The 25,233-nt window shown below is 34.0% G+C and overlaps 2 protein-coding genes across 2 annotated transcripts; both read right to left on the reverse strand.

The window, feature by feature from the left end:
- Window positions 1-603: 603 nt before the first annotated feature.
- Window positions 604-5,796, reverse strand: LOC117923123 (ABC transporter B family member 9-like). The gene is made up of 12 exons (XM_034841365.1): window positions 5,563-5,796; window positions 5,203-5,257; window positions 4,859-5,034; window positions 4,514-4,735; window positions 4,191-4,429; window positions 3,544-4,069; window positions 3,077-3,350; window positions 2,347-2,995; window positions 2,042-2,270; window positions 1,690-1,956; window positions 1,331-1,594; window positions 604-1,266 (listed from the first exon to the last, which is right to left on the reverse strand). Exons 1-12 carry the CDS (start codon window positions 5,794-5,796, stop codon window positions 604-606), a joined length of 3,798 nt encoding a protein of 1,265 aa, XP_034697256.1.
- Window positions 5,797-10,940: 5,144 nt separating this feature from the next.
- Window positions 10,941-16,025, reverse strand: LOC117923124 (ABC transporter B family member 9-like). The gene is made up of 12 exons (XM_034841366.1): window positions 15,795-16,025; window positions 15,527-15,581; window positions 15,234-15,457; window positions 14,925-15,146; window positions 14,584-14,822; window positions 13,888-14,413; window positions 13,461-13,734; window positions 12,718-13,378; window positions 12,405-12,633; window positions 12,055-12,321; window positions 11,671-11,934; window positions 10,941-11,588 (listed from the first exon to the last, which is right to left on the reverse strand). Exons 1-12 carry the CDS (start codon window positions 16,023-16,025, stop codon window positions 10,941-10,943), a joined length of 3,840 nt encoding a protein of 1,279 aa, XP_034697257.1.
- Between the last annotated feature and the right edge of the window lie 9,208 nt (window positions 16,026-25,233).

Consider the following 25,233-nt stretch of genomic DNA (forward strand, 5'->3'; position numbering starts at 1 on the left):
AAGCTTTGATTAATGTGTTGAACTTATCATGTTTTGATGAGGATTTGGAGAAAATTCTGTGTTATTAGTTTCTTCTCCTGACAGCATTGGATAGAAAATCTGGTTGTGTTTCTGCATTTTTTGGGCCTTCTCTTGGCAGCCATTGCATGTTCTAATTCAAGGACGAACTATTTGAACCGAATGCTCAGGTAAGCAATCAGAAAGTCGACAACTAGCATAGAGCAGCTATTACATTTTAAGGTACAAGCATCACTCACAGAAGAAGGCAAACTAAGAGTGCGTTTGAGAGTGATTCTATAAAGAGTTTCTAATCTTTCTAACACTCAAATGATAAGAATTTTCAAGTATTATAAATATTAAAACTATTTACTAGAATCACTATCAGATTCTAAATATCACAACTTTGCATATGTGAGGCCCTATATAAAACCTTGCTGGTTTACTTGTTGCCGACGTCACTTTAGCACTCCATTGGTGGTGGAGAAAACTGAGTTGAAATGCAGTATTGGAGTTAGGGTCATTCTATGGTACTGAAAAGTGCTTAAAAACTTTTCGGTATGGTACCGAAGGAGGTACCCTAGAATTTTCCTTGGAGTTAATCATTTACTCTTGCTCTTCCCCTTTGGATGAACTCATGTGAAGTGCTACCATTGATGCATAAGCCCCATCAGCTATCTTCATCAGTTTATCATGTCTTCCCATCTCGGCAATCACACCATTCTTCACCACTGCGATCATATCAACTCCCCTGATGGTGGTAAGGCAGTGAGCCACGACAACAGTTGTTCTATGCACCATCACTCTATCTAATGCTTCTTGTACTACACGCTCTGACTCTGCATCTAGTGCACTGGTTGCCTCATCAAGCAAAAGGATCTTCGGGTCCTTTATGATTGCCCTTGCAATGGCTATCCTCTGCTTCTGCCCTCCTGACAACTGCATCCCTCGTTCCCCAACTGTGGTTTCATAGCCCTGGGGTAATGCAGATATGAAGTCATGGGCATTTGTGGCTCTTGTGGCTGCAATGATCTCGGCTTCAGAAGCATTTCCCTGTTTACCATAAGCTATGTTGGCTCGAATTGTCTCATTGAAAAGTATAGGCTCTTGACCTACCAACCCCATCTGTTGTCTCAGCCAGCTTAGTTTGAACTTGTGGATTTCCATTCCATCCAACAATATAGCCCCTGAATCAGGATTATAGAACCTCTCTATTAGGCTGATCACTGTTGACTTCCCACTTCCACTCTCTCCAACTAGAGCAACAGCCTGCAAAAGATTTTCAAGTCAAGCAAATGAAAGTTAAAAGACAAGCAGCAGTGGAAGTGATTACCTTCCCGGAGGGGATGCTGAAGCACAAGTCTCTGAAAATTTGAACATCTGGCCTTGTTGGATATTTGAAGCTGACATGCTGCAACTCAATGTCACCCTTCACAGTTGATAGGGTTGTGCCCTCCTTGATGCTTGAATCAATCTTGGGCTTGCTGTCAAGAAGTTGAAATATGGAAGCAGCTGAATCCTTAGCTTTGGTGGTTTCAGGAGCCATGGCACTAGCGTGGGAAAGTCCAACTGCTGAAATTGTCAAAGCAAAGAAAACCTACAAACAGTCTCCAAGTCACAACTCAAAACTAGAACTATAGCAGTTCCTAGATAGAAATTCAAAGAAAGAAACCGACTTGACTCGAAAGCTACCTTGAAAAGTTGTGGGAAAGTCGCCTTCCCATGTTCTACAAGAATAGCTCCAATATAGAAAACAAGCGCATTTGTGCAGTGGAGAGCAAGCGCAGATAACCCAAACCCTATACCACTCACAAGTCCTATCCTAATTCCCTGCTTCACGGTGGCCTCACATTTTTGTTCATACATTTCCATCACCTTCTCTTCTGCACAAAATGATGCAACAGTTCTGATGCTGCCAACAGCCTCATTGACAATATGACTTGCTTCTTCATACATCACCTACAAAAGTTTCCAACATTCACAATTCATTAAACACACGTCACTTTGTTCAGTCCAAAGCTAGGGCTGTTGGGGTGTCTCCCACCTTGGCTTCTGCACTGAATCCCTTTAGAAATTTCCCCTGAACGAATCCTTCAAAACCTAGCAATGGCATCACACCTAGAATTATTAGTGCCAAGATCCAGTTTGCTGTGAATGATATGATGAGTCCTACTATGATTGTTGTTAAGTTCTGGACAAGTAGGGCCAATGCATCACCCACGAGACCTCGCACTGTTGAAGCATCGGTGGATAGCCTCGCACCAACTGCACCACTGTAATCAGCAGGAAGTTCTCAGTTAGAGAGTCAAGAAATTTGTGTACTTGCTTATGAGTTTTTGTTTAACACACCTTGAATTTCCTGGGTGATCAAACCAAGTGATTTCTTGATGTACAACCTTTTCGAATGACAAAGAACGAATTCGTTCTATCAACTTACCGCCTGCAACTCCAAAGAGAAAATTTTGCAGTGGACCAACTATCAGAGCCAGCACACCCAGACCCACAAAAAAGAGTGCCCAAAACTTGGAATCTTTTTGTAGCTGGTGGGGTGGTTCATAGAAAATTTTAATAGCTGTTGAAAGTAGGAATGCAAACATGGGGAAGACTAGACCATGTACGGCAGCTGCAATGGTTCCAAGCAGCAGAACTGGGACTTCAGGCTTGTTCAGATAGGCCAATCGTCTCAGTGAAACTTTAGGGCTTTTCTCATTTTCTGCCTCACCTTGTTGAGTAGTCTCCTCCCTGCCCACTTCGATCTCATCCATACCAATTGGAACAGGGAGGCCAAAGCTAAGTGAATAGGAGTGGTGGCTACTTGATGAATCCATGCTCACGGATTTATAGGACAAACTACGTGTTCTGGACCTCTTTTGGGTATTCTCTCTTTCACAAATTTTATCCACCTTTTGAGCATCTGCAGCTTGATTGGTTCCTTCTTGGAGGCGAACCAGCTGGGAGTAAGCCCCATTGGGATCTCTGATCAACTCCACATGAGTTCCTAAGATCCAGCTTCTGAAAATTCAGTTTAGTAAACAAAATGGGGAGTTTTAAAATGAAAAATCAGGTTTAGTGTTGTTACCTTGCTCCACAATTTTCCCCTGATGCACCACTGCTATGACATCTGCATTCCTGATAGTTGTTAAACGATGAGCTACGACTACAGTTGTCCGGTCGGCCATGATGTTTAATAGGGCATCTTGGACAATTCTTTCTGACTGAGCATCCAGTGCGCTTGTTGCTTCATCGAGGAGAAGGATTCTTGGATTCTTCAAAATGGCTCTTGCAATTGCAATTCTTTGCTTCTGTCCTCCAGATAACTGCGTTCCATGTTCACCCACCATTGTGTCCAGCCCCTGTAAACACACCACCGTGATTCAAAATACTGATGAAAAGAAGAGAAGACTTTGTTTGGTTACATGACTCTTATTATTACAAAGGTCTGTGAGGTTGAAATGCAGTGGTTCATGCACCGACTCATTCTAACAGACATGTATATTTGAACCCTCTTTCAACTGTGACCTGAATATGAATGAATCATAGGCTCACCCTTTGCATCTTGTTGATGAATCTTGCAGAATTAGAAAGCTCAATTGCTGCTCTGATCTCTTCATTGGTTGCATCTTTCTTACCATATAATATGTTCTCCTTTATGGTACCTGCAAACAAGATAGGTTCCTGACTGACTAGCCCAATTTTCTCCCTTATACATCTGATATTTAGTTTCTTTAGATTAACACCATCTATCAGTACTTCACCGGCTTCTGGATCATAGAATCTTTCCAACAGGCTGATTACTGTTGACTTCCCACTTCCACTCTGCCCAACTAGAGCTGCAGTTGTTCTACTTGGAATGTGCAATGAGAAACCACCAAATATCTGCACGTCTGGCCTTGATGGGTATTTGAAGTACACATCTTTGAGTTCAATTTCTCCCCTGATTTCTTCCAATACAATCCCACTTGTATCATAGGCATCAATTTTTGGTTTTCGTTTGATTGTCTCAAACATCTTATATGCTGCTGCCTGCCCTGCTGCAAAAGCACTTAGACATGGGGATGCCTGGCCCAATGACCTATACCGGAGACCATCTCAAGTATTAATACATTGATATGAGTAATACTCAATTTGATAGTAAGCTGTTCATGGTGACAAAATAACTGTGATTCATCAAATCATTTTGATACTATACTTACGATCCTCCAACCATGAGAGAGAGCAAGACGTTGACGACAGTTCCACCATTGTATCCCTTCTCTATGATCAGTTTTGATCCATACCATATGGCAAGCCCATAACTGCTAAAGACAATTACCACAACCGCTCCAACTGCAAAGCCTGAGGCCAGCCCTTGTTGAACAGTAGAGGTGTAGGCCACTCTGAGCTTCTTGTTATAATTTTCTATGGCATGCTTCTCCCCAGTGAAGGATGCCACCTTTTATGCATAGAAAATAGAAGAATTAATTTGAAAGAAATCTATAAATTTGTTCAAACCAAAGCGGAGTGTTTTGTGCCTTACTGTTCTGATGGCTCCTACCGTTTCTTCTACTACAGCTCCGGCTTGTGCATATGCAACTTGTCCATGACTCGACATTTTTGACATCATCATTGTCATTGTTGCTCCAGCAATGACAACAAGAGGAATTGTTGGAAGCAAAACTAGGACGAGTCGCCACCCTTTTAAGAAGGCAATCGTAAAACCAGCAACAAAAGTTGACATATTTTGTAAGAACTTTCCAACCTGTTGGATAATGAGTATATGAGAGATGCATTTGTAGCTTTGGATTTGAGATAAATATGTGTATTAGATAAGCCACTAATACAAAATAGATCATAACATCAATTCAAAGTGAAAGGAGTTTACCTTTTCCCCCATGGCATCCTCAATGAGAATAGTGTCTCCAGACAACCTCCCTATGACCTCTCCAGCGGTAGTTTCAGTGTCAAAGAATTCAATGTCCTGTCTTAATATTGTTTTCAAGTAGAGACTTCGGATGCTATTTGCCTGTCTAGCTCCAGTCACCCTCCAACTCGAAGACTCTGTGACCAAAATACACACTGCAACCATTAAGTATTGATTGACCCACAAGCTTTCTAGGGTAGTCATGCTAAGCTCAATGCCATTCTCATATGCCAATGAGCTAGAAATTAAGTATCGGACATAATGTATAGTCATACAAGAGAGAGAAGGATATCATCAAAACTTACGTATGAATGCTGCGAAGCCCGAACCAGCAGCCAAGTACAAGAACATCAGGCTCACCTAAAAATCACACAGGTACATTATGATCATGATAAGTGAACAGCTGATCTCTTTGAATAGTGTAAGGAAAAGGAAAAAGAAGCTAACTAGTGAAAGCTTGAGTCTTAATTAAGCAATTAGCTGCAAACAACCATGCATCCAAATCCGTGTGCTTTGTAAATCGCTCGACTTATTTGTATTTTCTTTTATTTTCTCGGCAACCAAATGGAGCATAATCTTAACTAGTCATCCATTAACTTGATCCAAAATTCACTGAAAGTAACATGCACATGCAGTTCTATTAATGGAAGTATATATATTTATACCTTTGATACTTGATGAACAACATGAGAAGGATCCGAGGTTGCAAAGGAGTGGATGGCACGGCCCATCATTAGCGTCATGAGCGGCTGCGTAAACCCATCTGCGATTGCACCCAAGGTGCCAACACTCATCAACACTATGTCCAAACCATCTGCAAATGAGAAGAGTCTGTAGAATGCAACCTTCTGCTGACTGATCTCATCTCTTTTGCTGGTTTCTCCTCCCTCTCCATTCATTGTGAAATACTACCCTTTTTCTCTAGTTCCTCTACTGAGATCAAAGCTATATCTCTTTCAACTCACAGATTAATAACCAAGTGTTATATGTATGTATGCATATATGTATATATATATACATACATATACTGTCTATGAGGGATGATGTGTGTTTGTCTACGTGTTTATGCAGTGGGTGTCTGGGCATGTGAAAGAGACAATGAGAGAGATGAGGATGAGGGCGAGGGATAGGAAGATCTCAAGAAATCTTACCAAATCTAGGATTAATTGTGAAAAAATTTAGTGGATTTTCTACGTTTCTGGCATTTTCTTGATTAAAAAATTTGAGCCAGATTGTAATCTATTTTGGGTTCCAAAATGATTTGTTTCTTAATTTAAATTCAGCTTTATTATTATTATTATTATTATTTATTTGTGGCACATTTACAAGTTAATTTTAATTATGTAATAATTATCATCGAATCTAAAATTTGTAGATTTTGAATTCATCATAATGCTTTAATTTTGGTCTCTCCATACAACATTTTCGATTAAAAATCTCATAATATATATTATTAGTGAACAAAAATACTTGAATATTTTCTTTAATTTTACATTTAATTGATGCTTAAATATTTTTAATTTTATAAAAAATTATAATTCATAAGATTAAGGTGGTGTTTATTTGTTTTTTTTTTTTGTTTATTTAATTTTAAATAGAACTTTAATGATTAATAGTATTAAGAAATAGACTGTTTGTTTTTATAATATTTTATTTATATTAAACATTAAAAGGTAAAAAAAAATCAACATATTATTTTTTCTATTTAGAAGTTTGAAGGAGCATTATTGATAGGACCAAGACCAAATTATGGTAAGTAATAAAGCCTAATCATGAAATTTTATGATAGTTTTGTTATTGTTTGCTGAAAATCTGTTTGTCCTATAAAGCCAATATATAGGGGGTGGGTGAATGTGTGTTTTCAAAGATTACAATATAAATGATGAATAAATCAACCTGTGAGATATTAGGAATAATAATCAAAACAATAAAAAGAATGAAAAATAAAGTAAGGGACTTACGTGGAAAACCCTATACTAACTATAAAGATAAAAAACTTCATAGTCTAAGATCTCTAATTTATAATCCACTATTTGAGATCAACGTACAAATATTTAATTGGTTGTTTTACCTTAAAGACTTATTCTCCAACATCTATACATTGATTCACATTCTCGACACAACAACTCTAATACTCTAATAGGTTCCTCTTAACCTTTGAGGGGGTGAAATGTCATTTCAACAACTCAGAATTCAATCTTATGAATTCTTTCTTAAGAAATTGGGAATGATAAGGCAAGTTGATTGATTTGCTCAAAGTGTCCAACCCTAAATGGATTAAGAGATGGTTTATATAGGCTTATAGGCCTAAGAGATTAGTATATAGAATTTACCAAAAAGAATACACGTGAATTTTCAAAAACGAATTCTATCATATTCTGGTAGATTCTAGATGATTGCTCGAACATACTTATGAGGTGCTTGAGCGTTGGATAAGCACTTGAATGGTTCCAATGCTTGAGTGCTAGTTCCATCGTTCGAGCGTCTCCTATTTTTCCAAAACATCAATTTAAACATTTTAGATCATATAAGAAAAATATCGATTCACTTTAACTCTTCAACCACTTGACATACCATTAAACAAACTTTGTTATACTTGTGATTTTCCAGTTGAGCCAACAACAACCTTGAATCTTCAGCACTAGAGAGTAAGTCATTATTTCAAAAGTTTCTTAAGTCAAGATAAATAATAACAAAATTGCCAACAAACATAAATAAAACTGTCCTAACATTTGCATATTTGATTTATATAGATGTAAATATATGTTATAATAAGGTTTCAATATAGTAGATAAAGTTGTATTTCTTAGTTGTATACCAAAACTTTATCGATATTAAATTGAAATTGAAGTAGATTAAGTTTATATAGAATTATTTTATAGTAATACTATATTATCGTTAATTTTTTTTTTTTTACACACAACTGGAGTTGAATCATTTTCAAATCACTCTTGACGTTAAATGACTTACAAAGTTACAAATATTTTATCAAATAAATATTGTTTTTGTTAAAAATAGTTTAGGGCTACAATATTTGAAATTGTTTAATAGCTAGAAATATTGTATTTTTATAGCATTGTTGGTAGTATTTGTGATAATAAAGATGGTTAACAATCTTCTTTATTTTTTATTTTCTAAAAAAAAAATATTTCTATTGAAATAATATGAATTTAACAATGAATAATTTTTTTTAATCGAAAAATACCTACTTATTCATGGTAATGCTTTATTATAGCACATACCAATAGTTGGGATTACTTTGTTGTTTTAGTAATAATAATACTTCTATATATACACATATATATATATATATATATGTAGGAACCTGGGTATGAAATGAAAATACTTTCTATTTTGAAGTAAGTAAAGGTAAAGATATTTAGGTCTCAAAGACTATAATCATATAAAAATTATTAGGGATTGTGTTAGATCCAATAGAGTGTTTTCTCTCAGTGAAGTATGTATTCACTGTCAACATACCAACAAGTCCTATACAACCAATTGATGATGAGGATGTGAAAATTTTTATTCATTTAAATTGTACAAATGGTAAGCTGCCCATTTTATTGTGTATCACAATTGAAAATAGAACTAAGAATCATGGTTAGAAATTGATTTGCAATTCTTATTCTGAATATCATTTATCATCCGAGATTGAGAAAGAATCGGATGGGAACCCCATGTTTATATATAAAAGAAGAAGAATCAATAGAAACTCTAAGTGTTGATGGTGAAAATGGAATAAGATTTCACAATGAGGCACTTAAAGGGTATAATGGTCATGATCAGAACAAATGAAACTGTTGTTAATGAGAGCATTATAGGATGGATATCAACTCTTCTAGTGATGGACAAGTGACCTAAATTGACTCCTTCAGGACTGATTCAACTTAGAGTGCACAAATTGTGACCATCATCTATCTCATATTTAAGATTGTTTGAAATTTACTTTATCATTTATAATTCAATAAATAATTTTTCTTTTTATTTTTTTGCAAATAATATTTCTAATTAAAATATTTAAAAATTATAAATAAAAATATTGCACTATTATCTTGTTAAGTATATATATATACTAAATAACACTAACACTAGTATTATATATTTAAATTATTATATATTCACATTTTCAAACTCTTTTCTTTTCTAACTTAAAATATACATTTTTAATCAAAAAAATTTCCCCAAAATAGGTAATATAAAAAATTGAGAAAAAAATTTAAAAAAATTGATGAGAGGAATAAATTTACCATCTATGAAATATTTATATCTTATATCTTAATTTGAAATTATTATATTTTATATAGAAGGGATATAAAAAGAAAAAAAGACTAGATAAGTTATCCCATTACTTATATATCTTATGCCCGGTTAAACATGAGATAAGATAATGTAAGACATTCCTTAGTGTTATTTCTTCCACTACTCTATCTTATGACCAAACATAGTCGTAGGCTATACGCTATTTTAGGTTAGTTGGATAGTGTAAGATATGATAGATATTATATCCCTCTCAAATCTCATTTTTAATAATATAATATTATATTTTGGATTCATATTTAAAGAAAAAGATATCCTAAGATATTTTTTTATCATATGTGATGTCATAATTATGTTTGGTTTGTAAAAAGAATTAAAAACAAAATAATAGAAGATACATTGTATTATTATATTCAATATTTATTTAGAATAAAAATTATTATATATCCAAATATTTGTTATTAAAAAAGTGTGAATTTCTCTCATGTTAAGTATTATATTATTATTTGAAAATTATTCTACAATTTATAATATAATAAGTAAGTTTTTATTTCTTTGTTCATAATATTCATGATTAAAATACTTAAAATTTATAAATTAAAAGGATATTATATAATATTATTCGATATATAAAAATAATTTGTTTTGTTGTATATAATGTTATTTTATTTTTATTTCCTTTTTTTAATAATTTCTTTAAATGATTAATATAAACATTGAAAAAATAAATAAAGAAAATAGATGAGAAAAATAAATTTATGATTCATAGGACATATATGCTTTGACCATGTTATGTTGATTGAATATAGTATAAGATAAAATAAAAGATGAGATGATATATTATATCTTATGTTTGGTTGGCCATAGAGATGCATTTTAAAATATTTAAATCATAAATATTATTAATAAAGGAATAAAAAATTACTTACTAAATTATAAATTATAAAACCATTTTCAAATAATACTTAATATGTAAGAGATTTTATACCTTTTTAATAGCAAATATAGGGATGTATTATAATTTTTATTTTAAACAAATATCGAACATTGAATATGTTTTCTAGACAAGTTTTTATTTTTTCAATAAATTAAATATAAGCATGAGATAACATATTCTATTAAATATGATATCTTGGGATATAATTGTATCCTATTAAAAATGATATTTTAAGAGATATATATATATATATATATATATATAAATCATATTCAAACAACTATGCATAATCTATATCTTATATTTCAGCTTAAGATTATGTTATTCTATGTAGATGAGATATAAAAAAGAAATTGAATAATATATTTCATCATTTGTCCTATAACATATTTGGTCAATCACATCTTTTATCCTTTTTTTTTTATACTATATCCCATCAATCTTACATGACTTTATATTAAAATTTATAAAATTAGCTCTATTTTCCCGAGAAAATGATATAAAGAAGAATTTAAAAAAAAAATTGAAATACAATTTAAACACTATTAATTCATTCTAATTAAGAAACATGGCAATGGCCAAGCTTCTATTCACTCTGAATTTTGATATCACTGTAAAATACCAATTTACCTTAAAAGTTTAAGCCATTAAGTAATATACCAACGATGTTTATCAGCAAGTCCCAAATTATATTTATATATAGATTTCTTGTTATATTTGTTTTACATCATGAAAACCCACGCTAGTGCATGTACATTTTTCTTAGAATGAACTTCAGATTCCTAGGAGACATCAACTCTTCAAGGGAATTGAAGCATTTTTTTGAGTGCACAATTCTTCGATTTCTCAAGTTGAGGAAGCCATGTGAAGTGCTACCAGAGACGCATAGGCCCCATGCCTTATGTCCATCAGTACGTCATGTGTTCCCTTTTCTGCAATCTCACCATTCTTCACTACTGCAATTACATCAGCTCCTTTAATGGTGGTAAGGCGGTGAGCCACAACCACAGTTGTTCTGTCAACCATGACTCTATCCAAGGCATCTTGTACCACACGCTCCGACTCCGCATCAAGGGCACTGGTTGCCTCATCTAGAAGAAGGATCCTTGGGTCCTTCAGTATTGCCCTTGCAATGGCTATTCGCTGCTTCTGCCCGCCTGATAATTGCAGTCCCCGTTCCCCAACTGAGGTGTCATAGCCTTGGGGTAATGCAGATATGAAGTTGTGGGCATTGGCTGCTCTTGTGGCTGCAACGATCTCCTCCTCAGCAGCTTCTCCCTGTTTTCCATATGCTATGTTTGTGCGGATTGTTTCATTGAAGAGTGCAGGCTCTTGATTTACCAACCCCATTTGCTGTCTCAGCCAGCTTAGTTTGAACTTTTGGATTTCCATTCCATCCAGTAATATATGACCGGAATCAGGATTGTAGAATCTCTCTAGTAGGCTGATTACTGTCGACTTTCCACTACCACTCTCTCCAACTAGAGCAACAGTCTGCAGGCAAATAACCGATAAATGAGACAAAAAATGATATATACATACACCTATTGAAGTTGGGTCGAACAGTAGTGAGTACCTTTCCAGAGGGGATGCTCAAGCACAAGTCCCTGAAAATTTGAACGTCTGGCCTTGTTGAATATCTAAAGCTGACATTTTGTAACTCAATGTCGCCCTTCACAATCGACAAGGTCGTGCCCTCATTGCTGCTTGAATCAATTTTGGGCTTGCTGTCGAGAAGTTCAAAGATAGAAGCAGTTGAATCCTTGGCTTTGTTGGTGTCTGGAGCCATGGCAGTAGCTTCAGAAATCGCTAATGCCAAAAATGTCAAAGCAAAGTATACCTACAAACAACTCCCACTTAATAACTAGCTAGAAGTAGAGCTATATATAAATAGTAAATCGTAAATTCAGGACACAGAAAACATAGAGTGATAGAGAGGCTGCCCTCTTATGTTTTTTACCTTGAAGACTTCTGAGAAAGTTGCTTTCCCATGTTGCACAAGAACAGCTCCGATATAGAAACAGAAGGCATTTGTGCAGTAGGTTGAAAAGAAAGAAAAGCCTAAACCTACGCCACTTACAAGTCCCAATCGAACTCCATGCTTCATTGGGCCTTCACATTTTTGTTGGTACATCTCCATCACCTTCTTCTCAGCACAAAATGATGCAACCGTTCTGATGCTGCTAACTGCATCATTTGCAACTTGACTTGCTTCTTCATACATCACCTACAAAAAATTTATAATATCTTCAATGAATCAACACGTCATTTCATAATGCAGAACATATACTCACAGGGAATGCTACTGACCTTTGCGTCTGCACTGAAACCCTTTAGGAACCTTGTTTGTAGGTATCCTTGAAAACCCATTAAGGGTAACACAGCTAATATTATTAGTGCTAATATCCAGTTAGCTGTGAATGATATGACAAGTCCTGCTGCGACTGTCACCAGGTTCTGGACAACCAGGGCTAATGTATCACCCACTAGACTGCGGACTGTTGAAGCATCTGTTGATAACCTTGCACCCACAGAACCACTGAAATAAACAAGTACAGAACTATCAATTAGTCTATAAGTTGGAGTACCTTGAGTATTTATTAGTACCGTTTACTTAACAAACCTTGAATTTGCTGGGTCATCAAACCAACTGATTTCCTGATGCACAACCTTCTCAAAAGATAAGGAACAAATCCGTTGTATCAATTTTCCACCTGCAATTCCGAATAAGTAATTCTGCAAAGGTAGAGCTATAAAAGCCAGGACACCTAGACCGATAAACATGAATGCCCAAGCCCTGGAATCCTTTTTTAGCTCATTCGGAGGCTCATAGAAGATCTTAATGGCTGTTGAGATCAGGAGGCCAAATACTGGGTAGATTATACCATGGAAACCTGCAGCAATGGAGCCAAGTAGCAAAACTGGCGTTTCAGGCTTGTTGAGGTAGGCCAGTCGTATGAGTGAAACTTTGCGTCTCTTCTTGTTTTCTGCTTCACCTTGTGTAGTACTGCTCTCCTTCCCACCAAATTCAATTTCAATGATACCAGTTGGATCAGGAATGCCAGAGCTAAGTGAATAAGAATGGTGGACACTTGGTGAATCTCTACTAATTATGGATATCTGAGAAGACAAACTACGGCTTCTTGAACTGCGTCTGGCATTGTCTCTTGCAGAGCTCTTACTTACCCTTGATTGGGCATCTTCAACCTGATTGTGTCCTTCTTGGAGGCGAACTAGCTGGGAGTAAGCCCCATCAGGATCTCTGATCAACTCCATGTGAGTTCCTAATATTCAATTCCTGCAAAATTTTAATTTCGTGGACAAGTTGGAAGTTCCAATGCGAAAAAACATCAGTTTCAGAGCTACCTTGCTCCACAATTTTCCCCTGATGCACCACTGCTATATTGTCAGCATTCCTAATCGTTGTCAACCGATGAGCCACGATTACAGTGGTTCGATTCACCATGATGTTCTGTAGTGCATCTTGGACAATGCGTTCAGACTCAGCATCCAGTGCACTTGTTGCTTCATCAAGAAGAAGGATTCTTGGGTTCTTCAAAATGGCTCTTGCAATTGCAATTCTTTGCTTCTGTCCCCCAGATAGCTGAGTTCCATGCTCACCCACCATTGTGTCAAGTCCCTGTAATTAAATCACACCACAACCATTCCAGATGTATAGACCATTAAAAGGAAAAGAAGAATTTATTAGGCTACACGGTAATTATGCTTTGAATGCTGCAGAGATCTGTGACCTGAATATGACCTTGAATTCACTTAAGAAAGAATGGCTCACCGTGGGCATCTTGTCAATGAATTTTGCAGCATTCGCAAGCTTAATTGCTGTTCTAATCTCCTCGTCAGTTGCTTTTTCCTTTCCATAGGATATGTTTTCCTTTATAGTAGCTGCAAACAAGATAGGTTCCTGACTGACAAGCCCAATCTTCCCCCTGATCCATCTGAGATTTATTTTCTTTAGATTGACACCATCTATGAGTACTTCACCAGCTTCGGGATCATAGAATCTTTCCAACAGACTGATCACTGTCGACTTTCCACTTCCACTCTGCCCGACTAAAGCCGCAGTTGTCCCACTTGGAATGTTCAATGAGAAACCAGAAAATATCTGCACTTCTGGCCTCGCAGGGTATTTAAAGTACACATCTTTGAGTTCAATTTCTCCCATGATTTCTTCCAATACAACCCCACTAGTATCATAGGCGTTGATTTTTGGTTTTCGTTTGATCGTCTCAAACATCTTGTATGCTGCAGACTGCCCTGCTCCAAAAGCACTCAGACATGGGGATGCCTGGCCCAATGCCCTAAACCAGGAGACCATTTCAAGAAGGTGAGAAGTGAATCATACTCAGATATCCATACATTTGATCATATGGCTTGGTCATACTCAATTTGAATGACCCAAGTTAGTGATATAAGCTGCTCATGGTAACAAATGATTATGGGGAAATCATCACAATGCTATATAACTTACATTCCTCCACCAATGACACAGAACAGGACATTCACGATTTTTCCACCATCGTATCCTTTGTCAATGATCAATTTGGACCCATACCATATGGCAAGTGCATAGCTGAAGAAGACAATTAGTAGAGCCACTCCAACTCCAAAGCCTGAGGCTAGCCCTTGCTTAACAGTAGCAGCGTAAGCAACTTTGAGCCTCCTATTATATTTTTCCATGGCATGCTTCTCTCCGGTGAAGGCGGCCACCTTGTATATATGTATAGCCAAACAAAGAAGTCTAGAAGTCAGAACACAATTTAAAAGCAATCTGTAAATTTGTTCAAATTATATTGAATTGTTTGTCCTTACAGTTCTGATCGCTCCTATTGTTTGTTCCACTACATTTCCAGCTTCCGCATAAGCAACTTGTCCATAACTTGACATTTTTGATATCACGGCGGCCATGGCTGCTCCGGCAATGATAATAAGAGGAACAGTTGGAAGCAAGACTAGGGTGAGACGCCATCCTATTATGAAGGCAAATACGAAGGCACCGATAAAATTTGACACGAGTTGTATGAACTTCCCAACCTGTTGAATCAAAGTTCTCAAAGGGAATATCATGAGCTTGTCATCACAATAGTGTGGATTAATGTTTAAAAGTGAGAGGACTCTTACCTTTTCACCCATTGCATCTTGAATGAGAATAGTATCCCCAGACATCCTCCCAATGACCTCTCCGGTTGTTGTTTCAGTGTCAAAGAATCCAATGTCCTGTCTTAGTATCGTATCCAAGTATAAACTTCGGATGCGGTTGGCCTGTCTTGCTCCAGTCACCATCCAACTTGAAGTTTCTGTGAAGTATTCAGACGTATTAATAAGTGTTGAGTATCGATTACAGCCTAGAAATATTGAGCAAAAAATATGGTCATAGAAGAGAGAAAGAGATACAATATATCCTTAGTACTCACGTAGAAACCCCGCTATGCCCGAAGCAACCGCAAGGTACAAAAGCACTAAACATATCTGAAAATTGGGGAAAGGGATAATTCACTGATCAGTACTTGTTATTCTTTGGTATCAAACCAAATTTTAATCATTTAAGCATGGGAAACCAAGAAGGAAGACTCCCAATTCAACATGCACAACTTGCTTAATACGGTTACTTACAAGCCAAGATTCACACTCGTTATATATATGTATATGGAAATTGAAATACACACATATATATATATATACCTTTGATAGTTCATGGACAATATGGGATTGATCGGTGGATCCAAATTTATTGATGGTTTTGCCCAACATGACTGTCATGAGCGGCCTGGAGCACCCATTTGCCATGCCACTTATGGTCCCAACAGTCATCAACACCACATCACTTTGGTCTGCAAATGAGAAGAGTTTATAGAGTGTAACCTTCTGTTGATCGAGTCTTTTGGCAGTAGTTTCTCCTCCATCGTTATTCATTGTTGTATGGAGTGAAGTTCTAAGCTCTTTCTCTTGTTCTTCTTCACAGAGCAACGATATATTTTTAGCCACAAACTACTGTTAAGAGTCTACTGAGAATTATGCAAACTTGCAGAAATCCAAGTAACGCATGTCACAGTCGAGGAATGGTTAGTGGTTTGCAATTTGAGGTGGTGCCCATGGGCATGCATCTTATGTAGGGGAGATCGAGAGAGATCCAAGGAGGAGCCAAAGGGATATCTCGAGATATCTAAGCGATTTGAGAAAAAAATGGAAAGAAATATTTTGGTATATTCTTGAATCAAAACAATCCTCTTGATTGTGGATTTAAATATGATTTTTTTCTCCAAATGCATAACCAAATGGATTCCCTTTCAACTCTATTGCTCATTTAGATTTTGGACGATCAAACTGTTGGAAATACTTTTAGGAATATCACTTAAAATCATTTATAGGTGGATGAGAAATTGAGTTTAAAGTGATATTATACCTACTTTAATTTCAAAAAATATATATTCTTTTTTAAAAGATATGTATAGTTTTTAAGACACAACCTTTGCAACAAATATCGTGTGTTTAGTATCTCAATGATAATAATTATTACACTATTAATTACTTACAACTACAAATAGAAGACCTCTCCTCGATATTTCATATATAATTTTCAATCAAATGTAGTATTCCATTTCAACCGAGTGTGGTAATCCATTCCAACCAAGGTAGATATTCTATTTTAGTCATTCCTAAACATGGAATTCCATTCCAAGTCAAATGTGAGCTACATGTGTGTAGTTTTATAATATCTAAATTTTTGTAGAGAATATAAAATATTATTTGATTTATTATTTCTTGTCATTTGAGATGTTACAATTACAAGAAAGAGATCATTTTATCTTAGGAGACAATTGCTACTAAATTGTAAACACGTGAGTGGGGTAAATTCATCTTAAAGATATAGAGTTTAAATCTAACCTTGATCAACCTTATTTATAAGTCTAATTTCTATTTGTCTTGTTCATTTTACATACTATTTCAATACAATCTTAATAATTTGCGTAACAGTTTTAATCATTCTCCTTGAGCATCCACTTATTAAAGGTTTGTCAAGAGATCAAATTAACTCCTTATTGAAAAGAATGAAATTAAAGTTTATAACCAAATAATCTTTAATTATATTTGTAACCCAACATAGCTGATGGGCCAAGACCTAAGTTCATAGAATGACTAAGTTATGAATGACTAACATAAGCAATGTTTTAAAAACCGCACCGGACCGGCCGGTCCGACCGGTCGAACCGTCGACCGGTAACCTATCCGGTTCGGTCCAGCCCAATGAACTGTTTTATGGTCAAACCGGTATTGAACCGGTCAAACCGTCGATTGAACCGCCAAACCGGTCAAACCGTCCGGTTTTTTACGAACCGGCCAAGCTTTTTTTTTTTCCTATTCTACAAATATTTCCAGGTCCAATACTTTTAAAACTTAACTAATTATAAACTCATATTTGGTCCAAGCCACCAGGCCCAATCTAATAATAATATAGCTAATAAAACTTTCCCTTGGGCCTGCCTTCAAGCCCAATTTGCTGGCTTGCTTGACTTACAACATATGTTGCAAGGTATCTATTTATAGACCACTTGAAGCACATGGACTTCATCTGCTTCTGATGTGGGACTGGGAATAGTACTAACATGACCTCTTTGAGGGCTGGACTTTTGAACATTGAGCATTGCAATGTTGTTAAAATATATATATATATATATATATATATATATATAATAAGACTTAAGATTAATGTTTTTATTTCAAATTTTTATCATATAAAATCTGTAAAGAAATGTAAATATTTAAATTCCTGTTTATTTTTGTAATAATAATTATAAAAAATAATATAAACTAATTAATAGAATAATTTTAAAACAATAAAATACAAAAAAAAAAGATAAAATTAAATATTATAAATTTTTTCATCTTAAATATATCTTCATTCTTAAATATTATATATTTCTATTTAATAAAATTTAAAATATTAAACTTTATCATTTAATTTAATATATCAAATATACAAACCAAACATTATTAAAATTTATAATTTTATATATTTTTAATTTTTATAACTATTTTTAATTTTATATAATATATAAATTATATATTTATTACATCACCGGTTCAACCGGTTCGACCGTCGGTCCGACCAGTGAACCGTGAATCGGTAATTTTTCCGGTTCGATGACCGGTCCGGTTCTGAAAACATTGAACATAAGCATGATTGAAATAATCTCTCATATCTATTATTATGTTGTAATAGTGTTATGTATCATGTAAACTAAGTTAAATCTTATATAGCTTGAAAAACCGAGTGGAGTATGACATGTGTAGGACCTTAGATGCTACCAACTCTTCTAAAAACAATTACTGTTAAGAAAGATGCATACCCTAACCTTATAGTGCATTCACTTAAGTGCCTACGACGAACACAAGGAGAGTTGATGGACGTGGTCAATTCTTCGATCTGCTAACAATCTCCTCCATAGCGACGCCCCTAGGTTCGAACTCGTGACCTCGGTTTTAATACCACTTGTAGGACTTTAGGCGTTACTAATTCTCCTAAAAGCAATTGTTGTTAGAAAAAATGCATATCCTAACCTTATAGTGCATTCACCCAAGTACCCACGACGAATATAAAGGGAGTTAATGAACGCGATCAACCCTCCGATATGCCAACAACATGATACTCTTAATAGGAATCGCCAGTATGAGTGTAAAATAAGAATATTTCTTTGGGAGTTTTTAAGATTAAAATTCTTTAGAGCACTTATGAATATCAACGGTTGTTCAAGGTTAAAACAAACACAATCGTGGGAATCAATAATGTCCAAGAAAGAGTTGTGAGAATCTTATTCTTTTGATTTACATAAAAAGTTGATCCATTCAAGACTAAATTTATAAATTTTTAGCTGAAAAAATTGCAATTTTTTAAAGTAAATGATTAATATTCTCCAATAAAATTTGAGATTTTTCTCATTATAAAATTAATTAAAAGCGACAAACTTTTTACTGAAACATTATCTATCATAAATTTGGATGTAAACATTCTCTTAACGTGAATAACCACATAGAATATATTTTTAATATTATTCTATAGCTAAATTATGAATAAGCTTTATTTAATAAAATATGAAACATTAAAAATTTAAAATTTTCAATTGAAAGTGAAGAGAACACTAAAAAAAATTGTTTGATAAAATTTCAAATGCTAAAAGAAATTAATTTTATTAGAAAAGTTATGAAAACTTTTACATACATATATAGAAAGAATGAAAAATAAATAAAGATAATGTATGTGTGAGGAAAAAAACTGATGAAGCTAAAAAAAAAATTAGGAATATTAAATAGATTTCATAAAAATTTTGTTTAAAATTTATATATATATATATATATATATATATATATATATATATATTTTATCTAAATCCTAGAGAGTTAGTTTTTTTTTTTTTTTTTTGTCAATACCATTGAAATAAAATTATTTTATATCTTTTGAAATTGAAAATTAAATTTACATATTTAAGGAGAGGCAAAGTTTCCTATTTGTTTTTATATAGTTTTAAATCGGTAATTTATAAGGCACATTTTATTTTATTTTATTTTTTGTTTGAATTTTGAAGCCCTTACAGGCTCTGTTAGTGTATCCATGTGCATTTTCATTAGTGTTTCACCAACACAAAGTTGTACTCGTTGGCTTTTAGTCAGATTTTCACCACCATGAATGATATCAATGGGCATTTGCATTAGCATTTTACTACCACAGAATTGTACCTATGAGCTTTTCCTTAATTTCACCATTGTGGATTTATATCCATGGCATTTTCATCAGCTTTACACCACCACAAAGTTGTATCTAGCAGCTTTTTCTTTGTTTCACTATCGTGGATTTATATTAATGGGCATTTTCATTAGCCTTTCACCACCATGGAGTTGTATAAAATGTAGACTTTTCCTTAGTTTCACCACCATGGATTTATATCTATGGGCATTTTCATTAGTTTTTCACCACCACAAAGCTGTATTTGTGAACTTTTCCTTGGTTTCACCACTGTGGATTTATATTCATAGGCATTTTCATTAGCCTTTCACCATCACAGAGTCGTATTTATGGGTTTTTCCTTAGTTTCACCATTGTGAATTTGTATTTTGCATGAGCGTTTTCCTCAGGTTTTCACCACCACAAAGTGGTATTTGTGGGTTTTTCCTTAGTTTCACCACTATGGATTTATATCCTTGCGCATTTATATTAGCTTTTCACCACCATAAAGTGGTATGTTTGTGGGGTTCTCCTTAGTTTCACTATCGTGAATTTATGGAAATTAGCTTTTCATCACCATAGAGTGGTATCTTTGGGCTTTTCCTTAGTTATACCACCATGGATTTATATTTATAGGGCATTTTCTTTCTTTTTCACCAACATGGTTTTACATTTGTGGTTTTTTTTCCTCGATTTTACCACCATGGTGTTCTTCATTAGTTCTTCACCACTATAGATTTTTTATCCATGGGCTTCTTTGGTCCATCCCCGTAGGCATTCTCATTAGTTTTCCACCATCATATATTTCACATATGCTGGTCTTCCCTAATCTTTGTCTCACATTATGCATGGATTGTGCCTATGTATTTGGACATGAACCATGTCATCAGTTGGATTCTTAGGTTATGGACTATACTCGTTTCAGCTTTGAGGCATAATTTTCTTTTTAACCTAAGTCATATTTTCTTTTTTATTCCAAGTCATATTTTTCTTTTTGGCCATGAGCCCTATTTCCCTTTTTAACCTTAAGTTATATTTTCTATTTTGGCCTAGAGATATATTTTCTTTTTCAACCATGAGTTTGTATTTCCCTTTTTGACTCTAAGCCATGTTTTTTTTTTGAGTTGTATTTTTATTTTGATCTTGAGTTATATTTTCATTTTTGGCTTTGAGGCATATTTTCCATTCTACCCTATGTTGTATTTTCACTTTATCAATTCTCTTGTATTCAACCTTAAGTGACCATATCATTATATATTCACCCCTTTTATAGCTTGCATCAATTATTGAAAAGTTGACTTTACCTACTCGACATAGGTAATTTTATTTAAGGTTGTAATTAACTTGGATGGTCCAACCCATCCAATTTAACATTGGGATTGACAAGAGTAAAGTATGAATAGGTTAGAGTCAAATTAGGGTTAGAAAAATATCAACCTAAAATTTTTAAAATTGGTGTGTCTTGAAGGTGTGAGTAATTTGTCGAAGCTTGAACCCACACATCATTATTTATTTATTAATTATTAATTATTAATTATATTGTATATTATTTTAGTCAAATATGAAAAACCATAAAAATGATAAGAAATTTTTTTAACATTTCTTACTTGTTCATCAAATTACAATGACAAATGTATCATTTATATTTAATTATAAAAATGTCTTTGATGGTAAATGTTTGAACTTATGAGTAACTATTTATATTAAATTATTAACTAATAATTTATTTTATGATTTAAATTTTGTAACTTTTAACCTTTTGTTTTATATTATAATTGGTAATTTGGTATTTTATAGACTTTAAAATAATCTTTTTGTTTGATAACCTAGCAGAACATGTGGTAACATGTGATAGCCGAATTGTCCATAGGCTTGGCATAGGTTAGAAATTTCCAACCCGACCTCATTGGGTTTGGTGCAAATTGGACCTATTAATAAACAACTTTAGCATGAATTAACCTTTTAACCCACACAAATTATACCCCTAATTTTATTATATCAATAATAGTTTTTTTTTTCCATAAACAAAATAAAAATTAATATGCCACAAACTAACTTCTTGTTTAATAATGAGAAATAAGTAAACAATCCAATGGGACTTGTAGAGTTTAGCAAATTGCATAATCAACATCAAAACAATCTTCTATGGTGAAAATAAAATTAACAAATAAAACATAATATGTGAGTAGGCATGTAGTAAATGGGTTGACCCTCTTAGCTTGGATTTCATCTGACTATGAAGATGGCCAAGGTAAAGCAAGCCCACATAATATTAAAACAATTTTTTATTTTGATAGTTTAAATGTTTCTTTTATATAAGATTTAAGATTTCTTATCTTTATGTGATGACTATTTGAATAGTTATGTCTTTAAGACATTAGACACATTTTGTTGGAAAGGTTATTTGTTAAGACACCAAGTGCATCTTTTCATAAATAATATGCATGTCCCTTTTGAAAATAGGCGTCTTGTTACTTTGAACTCAAATTTCCATTTGCCTTTAAATGGTTTTAAGCCATTTTCCTAAAACCTTTTTCTAGTAACCTTTATATGAATGGAAATTAACTTGATATATACAAATGATATATGCTGATAATTTAGAAAGTACCATTTGGAAAGAAGTTGCATGAGAATATATAGTTTTCTTATCGAGTTTACTAGCTAATCATTCAAGTTTAAATGACTTACCGTAATGCATGTTTTAACCTTGTTCTGCTTAGTCAATGTTTCTAGCTTCACCACTACATGGATATAAATCCAAGCTATTGATAACTAAAGATGGCTCATGGATATGAATCCATGGTGATAATATTCATGACTGAAAATATAAGTAGTGAGACAGCTTATGAATCAATACTAATTAGACAATGACTACCGATGAGCTATAGCACAACTTAGGGCCAATTGATTACTACTCAAAGATTGATGATGATCTAATGGCATCACTAGGAGACCAATATGATGGCTTGATATTGACTAAAAATGATAAACCATTAATAGGCTTAAAATCGATTACTTTCATCTTGAACTTGTATTCTTGTTATTGAATAGTCCCTAAGTGTAAGGACTTGAAATTTATAGTACTGGAAAATATTCTGGTAATAGAATCCAAAGAAAGTGTCTGAGAAATTAACTTGTTCAACAAAGCAAATAGAAGGAAAGTTCTTTGTATTTTTTATATTGAAATTTGATGGCATATATGAGAGTTGAAAAATTAATAAATTAAATAAACAAAAAATGGCTAAGGTTCATGTATGCTTTAAGCACTTTTACCTTGTGACCCAATCTTAGATAGATGTCACATCATAAAGCATTCACTCTCTCTATCTATTTTCCCTTTAAGACACTAAAAACCAATTTTAGCTAAGCTTCGTGTTTGCAAAGTCCTTGAGTTTCATGTTTACAACCCATTCACTCCATTCTTCCAAACTCTCTCCCTCTTAAGTGTGTAGCTACCCTACACATGTGCCAAAGATGAAAAACAAAGTCATTGAGCGGAAGATTTGTGGTTTTTGAGATCTCTTTGGTGAAACAACTTAGGTTTGGGAACATTCAAACCCTAAGTATGATTTCTAACACACCCTATGGGGCCAAAGATTTGTTTTTTATTATTCAAATTCAATGTCACCTACAACCATTATAATTGACATAAATATGTAAAAAAATAATCCATTGAATGCAAGTTATTCACTAGTATAAAGCGTGAAGACAAACCAATCCAAACCTAGTTATATGTCGAGGGTGAATTATATGTTGGTTATTTTTTTTAGAAAATTGATTAATAACAATTAAAGATGAAAAGAGTGAGTAATAATAAGCAAATATAAAAAGAGTCAAGAGAGAAAAATGCAAACTTTTTTTTATAATGGTTCAATAATTTGTTTACATCTACTTTTTTCAAGTTCCTAACTAAGTGATGGTTCATTGAAACACCAAAACTTGAACCTCAAGCCTTTAATAAGCATACTTGGATTCCAAGGTTTCAATTGATCTTCACATAAAGTGATTTATCTCTCTTGAAAGAACTTTGAATGAGAGAAATGAGTAGGTTAATGATTGAATTCAATGAATCTTTTATTTATAAATGCTCTTAAATAATTCAATTTATATCAGTATTGCTCAGAATCTCTAAATTAAAACCTTAAAATGGGCCTGGTCGTTCAAGCAATCGATTCGACCAAATCACTAGTCGTTCATTGGCAAGTGATTGTTGGAGTTCAAGACCCCAACTAGTTGTTGGGCAACTGGTTCGGCCAATCCTTAATTGGTTGAAGCTCCTACTTCAACCAATGTATAGATACTACTAGATGAGAGAGAATGCATAAAGTGCTCCTTAATTTGTCTGTCCCAATAGACTTAACTGGTTCCTCCTTGCCTCGATCATTTGCATTGTAAGGTGCAAAACAAATCCTGATCGAGGTTAGAAACCTCTGATAAAACATGTGAAAGAAAACTGGAGTTTCATAAAAAAATAGAAAATCATCTAAATTTTATGAAGATATGTTGAGTTTAATAAAGGATGGTTTTTTGAAACTTTAATTGAAAAAAAAAAATTATGACTGAAGTGCACTAATAAAAACAACCTTACGTACGCCTTCTCAAGCCTTCATTAAGCTCAAGTCTCCATTGCAATGATCTTCTATTTTAGTTGTTTGAATTTTCTTTAAATTTTCCAAGAAAACAGGAAACAACTATCTTGATTTGAAACTTTGTTTTCTGGGTTAACAACAAGAAAATTGAAGGTCTATTTACAAGAGACAAAGAAAAACATATACAAATAGAAAAATAGAGAAGGAAAAAAATGAGATGTAATCTATCTTGATTAAACAATTCATGAGTGTTGTAACTGCTCATTGACTACCCATCCATGCTCGTGATTAATAGAATAACTTTCCTTAACAATCTAATCCTCAAAAAGAAAACAAAGAGAGGGAGAGAAAGAGCTAGAAAGGATCTTTAGGGTTTAGAAGGGAGAAAAGGGATTGGAAAAAGTGAAAGATCAAATGGAGGGCTATATGTGTGTGTGTGTGTGGCTAGTATTCTCATATCATACCTCTTTCTCATATCCCTTACATAGTTAGAAAATAGTATAAGAGGTAAAGCCAATATATCCTACCTCTTTCTCATATCCCTTACACAGAATTTAATTATGGCATTGGAAGAGGTGAGATATATATCCCCATGGATAGTGCTTCAGAGAAATTATCGTACAACTTGTAGATTGAATGATTAAAGATGGCCTCATGAAAGTCCAATCTGCAAATCAAATCCAAGATTTTGTACAATGTATGCACTGCTGACACGACTTTTTATGGAAAACTTTATCCATACCAGTGCGCTGCTGGTGACATGCTCATCAAACAGATGAAGAAACTGAGATATCCAAATATAGACAGGTGTTTT

Source organism: Vitis riparia, chromosome 10, assembly GCF_004353265.1.
Source record: "Vitis riparia cultivar Riparia Gloire de Montpellier isolate 1030 chromosome 10, EGFV_Vit.rip_1.0, whole genome shotgun sequence".
In the NCBI taxonomy this organism is placed as follows: domain Eukaryota; kingdom Viridiplantae; phylum Streptophyta; class Magnoliopsida; order Vitales; family Vitaceae; genus Vitis; species Vitis riparia.

Bases quoted from the DNA above. Each gene is read 5' to 3' on its own strand.
- LOC117923123 (XM_034841365.1), bottom strand. From the start codon at position 5,796: ATGAATGGAGAGGGAGGAGAAACCAGCAAAAGAGATGAGATCAGTCAG. The intron at 2,271-2,346 runs GTGTGTTAAACA...TGCTGATTACAG, and splicing joins GATCACCCAGGAAATTCAAG to TGGTGCAGTTGGTGCGAGGC. The intron at 1,595-1,689 runs GTAGCTTTCGAG...GACTGTTTGTAG, and splicing joins CTTTCCCACAACTTTTCAAG to GTTTTCTTTGCTTTGACAAT.
- LOC117923124 (XM_034841366.1), bottom strand. From the start codon at position 16,025: ATGAATAACGATGGAGGAGAAACTACTGCCAAAAGACTCGATCAACAG. The intron at 15,147-15,233 runs GTAAGAGTCCTC...TTGATTCAACAG, and splicing joins AAGATGCAATGGGTGAAAAG to GTTGGGAAGTTCATACAACT. The intron at 12,634-12,717 runs GTTTGTTAAGTA...TGTTTATTTCAG, and splicing joins GATGACCCAGCAAATTCAAG to TGGTTCTGTGGGTGCAAGGT.